This window comes from Apteryx mantelli, chromosome 18 (genome assembly GCF_036417845.1).
Source record: "Apteryx mantelli isolate bAptMan1 chromosome 18, bAptMan1.hap1, whole genome shotgun sequence".
In the NCBI taxonomy this organism is placed as follows: Eukaryota; Metazoa; Chordata; class Aves; order Apterygiformes; family Apterygidae; genus Apteryx; species Apteryx mantelli.
In genome coordinates this window covers 7,879,264-7,888,042 of record NC_089995.1, presented here as the reverse complement: position 1 = coordinate 7,888,042, position 8,779 = coordinate 7,879,264, and the positions used below count along the sequence as shown (strand labels likewise).

Sequence of the window (8,779 nt, the reverse complement as noted above, 5' to 3'; positions counted from 1 at the left end):
GGCACCTTTGTTGCGTTCCCCTTTTTTAGTATATAGAGGAGTGGTGCCTGTGATAGGGCAGGTAACACAAGAAGCCGGCCTGAGCAGGAAGCGTGGGAAGCTCAGGGCTGCAGCGAGCTGTGCGGCAGGAGGCACACAGCGACGCACAGTGTTACCTAACCCCGTGGGGACGGAGGAGAAGGCAGAATGCGTTCCCCCGCCGGACGTGGGACAAAGCGGTGATTGATACGGCCGCACGGAGCAGCTCGCACTTGCTGCTTCGAAGATGATGGCTCGTTTTCAGCTTCGCTGGGAAACGTCAGCTCTCCTAAAAGCAGCAATGTGGCTGCCGGCTCTCACCCCACCACGGCCTGTCAGCCCCCGTGCGGGTTCCCCGAGTTCCCATATAAAACAGTCTTCCCTTGATGATGCGGTCAAACCTTGTGTCTCCTGCAAAAAGCAGACAGGGCACAGCTTTTCCTCGATCTCGCAGCAGCGGGCTGCTTTTGCAGCCCTTCAGCAGCCTGGAGTGCCAGCGCGTGGCCTCCGCGAGCCTGGTACCCGCAGGAGGGACGTGCGGGCGCGCGGTGAGCATGGCCATGGGTGCTCGGGACACATCCACCCAGGACCGCGTAGGAGTCGCTGCTTCGGATCTGCTGCATTGCCCATGAACGAAGGCCCTGCGCAGCAATACGGCCAAGGCTGGTGAACACCCGCGGGGGCCCTGGGTCTGGGTGCTGAAAATACCGTAGCAAAAGGCAGGAAAAGCCCTCAGCGGCAAACACTGCCAGCCTAAGGAGGGAGAAACGGCTTGCAGAAATCAGCTAAGCAGAGAGGTCATGGCCCGCAGAGCTGAGGGAGGCGATGCCTCCCCACCCCTCGCTCACTCGCTTTGCTTCCACATAATACCGAACTTTGTGCAAAAGCATTTGATTCCCAGCTGAGAATTCAGCCCCTGAAAAGGAGGCTTTTAGCCCGAGCTCGGAGAGCCTGGCCCTGCAGTGCTGCTAACACGACACTGAACTAACACTGCACTACAATCAAAGCATTTTAATAATTTAATATAATAAATGTCAGAAGGAGTGAATAATTCCCTGTAACTCCGAACAGCCTGTAGGTGCCAGAAAGAGCCAAGTAGGTATATTGAGCTCCTTTAGCAATAGCCCATTGACTTTCTGAAGGTAAATTTAAACCAGATGACGGATGCTGGGTGGTCGCCTCCGTGGTCAGAATGGTGAGCACTGTTCAGAAGTGCGTCACTGAGACAATTTAGCCCCAAATTAGGAAAGTAATGGCTGCAGAGAAAGGACAGGGGGAAAAAAAAAAACAAAAACCCAAGTTTCTAAGTAGTCATTACAGTTAATCCAGCCAGACATCAAATCCAAAGAACTAGGGTCTGCTTACCTGCTTTTGGCATGCACAGTCCCACTTTAAGTAGTAAATAGCATGTGCAGAATTACTCCAGAAGGCTCTTTAATAAGCTCTGCGCAGGAACCCATGTGCCCCTGGTATTACGTATGGCTGATAGGGAGCAGTGATACCTGCACAAGCCCGGCCCTGCCCTGAGCCAGCGTAGCGGGAGGGTCTGCGGAGCAGACGTTGCTGCTGGCCATGCTGTCGGCACACGTCTTAATCCGCAGGTTTTGGCTGTTTGCACCTGAACACCCCATGCGCTGCCTCGCCTGGGTACAAGCCTCTTCCTTACCCTGCCGTTGCAACGGGTAAAGTCGACTGGTAGCAGCTTTGGCTGGCAGAGCGGCTGCCTGTACGTACCTGGTCCTTGCGTGGCCATCGGCCGGCAACGGGCGTCCTCCCAGAAAAGCTGAAGAGTCTCCTAGCAGGCTCCAGGCCTCTCCCAGCTCCCCTGGCTGCCGCCTCCACGGTACCTGTCTCCGCATGCCGGCCGGCCAGGAGGAGACCAGCAGCTCCGCAGGGAGCATGCCGCCCGGACGACCCCAAGCCACACGGATAGGCGCTGGAGAGTGCTTCGGGGCTGGCGGACAACACGAATCCATTGCTGAGCTCTCCCTTAGGGCCATGCTCGCTGGACGGAGCACATGTCCCTGCAGCTGAGAGGTAACAAGGACCTGAAGATATGCTCCTCATTTTGCGCTGAATGCTGAAAGATGAGAACCACCAGGAAAAAAGTCAGGCCTTAGCCTGGTTCTGCGCTGCGCTATGCTTACTGTCGCTGACAAAATGAGGGTGAAATGCTGCTGCATGGAGCCAGCAATGATTTATTCTTGTTTTTCACTGTGTTGTATTAGCATAAAAGAACAAACAAAGTCAGGCCAATGAACAACCTTTTCTTTGGTCCACATCAATATGTATCCAGATCACGATCAGAAATGGTTCCATCAAAAAAGACTTTTGCATATAGATTCACAGATCCTTTTCTTAGATGAAAAGTAACAAAGGCCAATCAAAGCTCACATTGCAATATTGTGTGGCAGCAGGTAGTGAGATGGACTGGATATTGCTGTTATGGAAAAGGATTAGATAGATAGCTTTCCTACTGGATATCTTTGGCTGTGCAAGGGTATAAACCATTAAGTAGACAGTTAAGCCTGGAATTAAGCTTTTCAGCAAGATGAAGTAACTGGTACTGCCTCAGTAGTGCGCCAGTGGGAAACCAGGTGGTAGAACCTCACCTTCAGTGTGCTTGTGGTGCTCCATCAAGATGGAAAGCAGGCGTCTCCCTGCCCCACGATGATGGGTTGGAGGGAACAGATCCAGCCTCAGCACAGGAGCTTTCCAGGGTGATCCAAGGAGCACCTCGGGCAGAACGGCGCTGCCTGCCGGTGGCGACTGAGCTGCACGGTGGGGGGGAGCTGCTGTATGGACAGCCGGTGTGCAGGGCTGTCGCCTGGGGCTGGGCACAGTTGCAATTCATGCTCTGCAGGTCATAGTCTCCAGTCAGGAATGGGCTTGCTATCACCATAAAACATCAATTTCTCAGATGCAGAGCAGCAGGTAACGCTATGGGTGACACTGGCACCAGCTGTAAATCTGATTTTGGTGGCGGTCTGTTGATTTATGCTTGCCGGTGATCTAACACATCTGGGATAAAGCATGGAGAACAAGGAGGGCAGGAGATCTAAGTTGCCATCTAATAACTGAACAGAGCAGTGGTGGGAAAATCCATGGAGTGCAAAGGAGCTGATCCTGGTGGGACTGCCTGCCAACGGAGGAGGCACTGGGTCAATACTTGCCTGCACGCGAGACGTGTTTGTCTTCCATGTACAAACAGGAGAGCATCGGCGCCGTTCACGAGGCAACAAGGCTTAAGTGAAGGGATGCAAGTTGGAGGCTAATCGTAACACAGTTAGGAGAAGCTGCAAAGGGCATGGCCTTTTTGAAATGCCTCTGTTGCACTGAGAAGAGCAAAACTGACAGGCGAACTCCCTTAAAAGGCTGCTTGGTTGACAGTGGTTGCTGCTTCTCTTCCTGGGCTTTGAGGTGGCTTGTGATGTGGGGAGCTCACCACACACTGCCTTGGGGTGCTGGGCAGGACTAGATCTAACACTCCTCGTGTGTCTGATCTTTTATGCCCTCAGTTACTCTCAGCTTGTAGCTAGGGCGATGCATGTTTAGGAGTTAGCAAGACTGTTTTTAATGGGGATGTCTGTGGGGCTGAAAGCCCCGTCCTCACAGCTTCTCCTCCTCAGGGCACCCCTTGCCCTTTTCTCCTGGTGTCTCAGCAGTGCGTTTGCAGCTGTGACTTGGTGTTTCACAGCCTTCACCCACACATGTTACATGGGGAAGATGCAGGCATGTTTTTAAAGGAAAGCTCTCCTCCTTTTCACAGCCATGAAACTCAAAGGCTGGGGAGGTGAGGAGCAGCTCTGTGCACCGGGAAGCCACTTGGGAGCTTTCATGGTGAACAAGCCGCATCTTTGACTGCCGCTGTTTGTCTCTGATGTGAGACCATCATTTTGCAGAGAGCAGAAGGTCATGAGTGACCCCAGCAGATTGGGGAGAGTCAAGAGACACAGCCCGAAACAAGTTTTCATATGGCTCTCTCCTGAGGAAACCAGAACTGGTTTGCCTGATACCTATCCTGATGTGCCCCAAAACATCCCCGTTGCACACGAAGCAGAAATGGAGAGCCCCAATACCAACAGGCACAAACATCCCTTTGGAGCAAGGCAAGGAAGTTTAGCGCGTGGAATAAATGAGCTCAGGTTTAAGTCATGCTTTTTTCATAACCAGCCGAACTGGGTCCTGTTGGTAGGAGCAATTGCTACGGACTGTACCCAGCTGCGCTGCCATGTGCCAAACCTCAGCGGATGCACTGAGGGGCTCCTGTCCTGGCAGCTCTCCCTTTCCTCTCCTCTAGTGTCTTCTCGTTCAGCCAGAGGCACTCTGTGGGCTAAGGGGGCTTTCAGTAGGGCATGAGCTGATGTTCTTCAGAAGGGTGGTCTCACCTCCTGGGAAAGCAAGTCAACACCAGAAGAGGTCTCCCTAGTAAATCCCCTCAGCTCTCCCCTGTGGTCTCCTTGCTCTGACACAAGTGTCCCATGTGGCAGAGCAGGGCAGCAGGGGCGACTGGGACCCCCCTCATCTCTCCCCAGCCTGTCGGCGCACAACCTGTGAGGTTAGCAGAGGTACGAGCTGGATGCCCGGTGCGCGGGAACTCCTTCCAGCCAAAACAGAAAGAGTGAGCAAAACCACACAGTTTTTAGGTCTCAGGGAGAAAAATGCAGCTATTTCCACCCAACAACTATTGCAGAAACAAAATAGCAACTTTTGTTTGCATGGCAGCTCCCTAACTGCGCTCACTGCTCAGCAGCATCGGTTTCCCGATTCCTCAAAAAGGCAGAAACACATCAGGTGACTCCATCAGGTGAAGAAGCACATTAATGCTCAGTTAAAGCACTGCCACCACCACATGGGACTGGAAGTCCTAGAAAGGAGCATTTCAGAGCTATAAACATAGTCTCCTGTATGTGTCTGATCAAAAGCTGATGAAGCAGCTTATTCAGTTATCCAAATATGATTTTTTTTTTTAAACAACAGCCCTGGTCTTACAGCAGCTGAGATGCTCTCTGATCTCCAGTGCTTTCCAACAGAAACGCTGGCTCCTCTTGTCCTTGCTCGTGCCATTGGGCTGGACACTGGATGGATGATCTCCGAAACAACAGCTCCCCACGGAGACTAGTGACCCAAGAGTGGACGCAAGTGGTGCGAAAGGGCTTGTCTCAAAATGACCTTAAAATTTTTCTGGGCATTATTCTATATCTAGCTGCATGATGCAATGAGCAGAGAGAGACTAGGCAACGTCCAGACTGCTGCTGCTCTGCTCACTGCAGGACTATTACGTTATCAAGGCGTGGAGCCCAGGTCTGGTGTTACTAGCGCTATGGGATCGCTGTTTTTTAGATCCAACCCGTACCAAACTGACCTGCTTCGGGACGGCGTGCGTAGGTACCTGCAGCTGCCGGCAGACCAGACGGTACTGATACTGCATGCAAAAGTTGCACAAAAGTCATATGGCAATGAAAAAAGGTAGGAGATCTCTCCAGCTTCTTAGATAGCTCTGTATTTAGAAGGCCACTTCCAAAAGCAATTACCTAAAGCTCAGTTTTCACCTCACTTGATTTCTCTAATCTAATCTGATGAGGCAAATAACATAACCCCTTTCCATCCACTCATGACCTCTTTGCATCCCAATCTGTCTTTCAGTCTTCACGAATCTAATAACATATGAAGGCATATAAACTCTCCCCTGCGTTGATCTGAGTCAGACTTTACTAGTGGTTAGGTTCCTCCCTTAAAGTACTAAAGATTAGAGAGAAGATGAAGTAAAAGAAGGAAAGAAACTATTCAAATCTTACCCCTTAAGAATGGAATTAGGAAGGTTCTGAAGAGGAAAGGCTAGTGTTACTAGTGCTCTGGAAATCTCGTCTTAAAATCTGATTGATAGACCACATCACTGACTGGGACATTTCCCTCAGTGTCCAGGGTCTCCAAAAAGCTGCTGTTTTTGAAAATACTTCCCATACTGCAAGAACACCTTGAGGTTCTTCTGGTCAATTCAAAGCTCCAAAATTGCTATTCCTGGGCAGTGACGTCAGACCATGCCACTGCAATATAATTAATCCTCCATTAACCTTTGTGATAAAAATAACCCTCTGTTATTGCTGAGTGGGGAGAAGTTATAAGGAGACAAGCTCTACCTCTAAAGTTTAACTGCATCCAGATGCAAACACCCCCAGAAAGACAGCACTGAGCTGGCTACAGTATATCTACAAAATCCATATCCACATCCAGCTTCCCTCCTGGTATGGCTGGGCAGTAGGCAAAGATTTTATTTCAGACCCAGTCTCCCAGCCAGGAGGCTCTTGTCTCAGTGACCTGAGCTGGGGAGGGAAGGCACCGTGTCCCCAAGCCTAGGAAAGAGCCCCTTCCCCTGCTTCAGGTACAGCTCAGAGGATGAGCATGGGAAAGGGATGCCAAGTCTGAAGAAGAAGAGCAAACCAGCACAGAGCTCCTAGGTTGAAGTTTAAAGGCACTGCTGCTGGTTCTCCTTCATGGTGGGGGTCAGGGTCCCGTACCATAGATGACGTGCTTAAATAACCCCCTATCGCAGGACTTTAGGGCCCAGAAATATCAAACCACCCTGCAGGGGTGTTTCCAGTGCTAGCATTTTACATAGCATCACTAGAGGATGAATTTGCACCATTCACATGAATGCAAAGACAGTGGAAACCCAAATAAAACACAGGAAAATATGTTTCCAAAACGTTGGATATAGATTTATTTGCATTGGGCTCCGAAGCTGGCTGTGAATGTGGCCTCTGTTCCCAACCTGCCGAAGGCGCCGCATTCCAGGCTAGCACAGTCGCCGGGGCTGGTTCCCGTGCCCGTGGGAGGGAGGGGGGGGAGGCCCTCGCCGCCGCTTGGGGCCGCATGCAGCAGAGCAGGGCAGCCCTCAGGGGCCCCCCATAGATGTGGCAGCTGCCCGCAGATGCCTGTGCCAGGGGCCGGGGGCCGTGGCCGGAGGAATCGCACCTCTCCGGCTCTGTAGAGGTGCCAGGAGCAGCTGTGCTGCAGCGCGGGGTGCAGAGGCTGAAAACGCTGCCCCAGCAAAGCGTAATTGCTGCGGGCTGCCCCGTCCTGCCGCCGCTCGGGCTGGCAGCAGCTGCCCGGCCCGGCCGGTGCTCCGGCCACCAGAGCTTCCCCAGCTGCCTTAGTGCCATTTAAATAGTTGCTGCTGGCTGGGCTGATATTTTGCTCCCCCAGCCCGTCCCCCCGGGGCCACGTACCTGGGAGGGGGCGGCTTTGCTCCAGGTGAAGGTCTCCGGTCTCAGCACCGCTGTGCAATCGCCCCCAAGCTGCCCCTCTCTGTTGACTGCCTTCTCTGGGCTTGTAAGTACAGTCGCAAAATATCCTCGTGTCTTTCCAGGTTTTTCTGCCCTCCACCTTGTGTTTATCTGACCGGGCCAGGGTGGAAGTTAAAGCAGGAGCAGATCAAAGGTAAGCGCTTGGTGGCAGCCCCGGGCCACCTCCTCTGTGCCGCGGAGAACTGATCTCATCTCTGCAAAGGAGAAAGTTATGCAGTTATCCTGTTTCTTTTCTTTTTTTAATCCCCACGTTCGCCCCGCTCCTGCAGCCAGGGACCTGGGAGAGGCCGGTTCCCGGGTGTGCGGCTACATGGGGCTGGACAGCATGGGCAGCAGCCTCACGGAGACGCAGAAACTCAGCTTCGAGGAGCAGCCGGACTCGAAGGTAAGCCACCCCGCGGGCCCCGCGCTCACCCCGGGCTGGCGTTTCCCTTGCCCTCACCCGCAGCCGCGGGGGGCCGGAGGCCGATGAGCCCTCGGCAGCACCCGCCTTCCCGCTGCGCCGGTGTCTGATGGTGGGTCATGGTGCATCTTCAGCAACAGCTCTTAGGAGAGGTGCTGTGTTTTGGGGGCTCGGTGCTGGTGTGGGGAGGGTCAGAAGACAGCACCTACCCGGTGCTGCCAGCAGGGATGCGGGGCAGGACGGCCACCGCTGCTCCAGGGCGCCCGCCGGCCTCCCCTGGCTGGTGCAGCCCCCAGCCAGCCCCACTGCGGCTGGCTCTCGGGTGCTCGAGGACGGTCACCCCGGTGGGGACACCCCCGGCTAACGGCCGCCCCGCTGCCTGGGGGCTCTCAGCCTCGCTGCGATGTGCAGGCAATTCCCAGTGTCCCAAGGACCTGCTGGGGGGTGGCGTACCTTGGCTAACGCTTGGCCTGACTCTACAGACCCTGAGGACGTTCCTGTCTCCGCTGCGGTTACCGGCTGCAGGGCCCCCGCCCCGGGTTGGCTCTGCCCCGCGGTGGCTCTGCCCCAGCATCCTACTGCCCGCGGGCAGCCGCAGCCGCGCGGGGCGCACACGGACGGGAGCACGCATCAGCTCCGCTTGCTCCAAGCCACTGGAATATTGGCTGCTGCCCCCCAGCAGCTCCATGCCAGAAGATGCTCTTGCTCCCCACCGTCATCCTCGGGATGTTGCGTTTCTTCCCCTGCACAAATCACTCTTGCCGCTCGCTCTCCCGTCCTTTCGTGGCGCGCGCGGCAGCCAGAGCAGCCAGCCAAGCTCCCCGCGCTCGCAAAGAAGCCTGTCTTTCTTCGACACCATCTTTTAAGGTCTGCAGCCCTGGCGTGGGCGAGCTGCCAAGAATTACACAGCTTCCTCAGCCCGTTATATTCTCCCCGTGAACCGCAGTGCTGCTTATCGCAAAATGAAAGCCGGTCTTTCAGTTGCAGATAAACAGCTAAAGAAAACACCAATCGATCCTGAACTCCAAGAGCGTGAGCAGAGATTTGGCGT

The 8,779-nt window shown here is 54.1% G+C and overlaps 1 protein-coding gene across 1 annotated transcript in view; it reads left to right on the top strand.

Moving 5' to 3' along the window:
• The window catches only part of RBPJL (recombination signal binding protein for immunoglobulin kappa J region like), a 29,082-nt gene that overhangs the window by 15,718 nt on the left and 4,585 nt on the right, over window positions 1–8,779 (top strand). Inside the window, exons 3-5 of the mRNA XM_067307964.1 lie at window positions 5,362–5,487; window positions 7,388–7,458; window positions 7,595–7,710. Of these exons, the coding sequence (XP_067164065.1) occupies window positions 5,362–5,487; window positions 7,388–7,458; window positions 7,595–7,710 (313 nt within the window). The remainder of the gene's footprint in view (window positions 1–5,361; window positions 5,488–7,387; window positions 7,459–7,594; window positions 7,711–8,779) is intronic.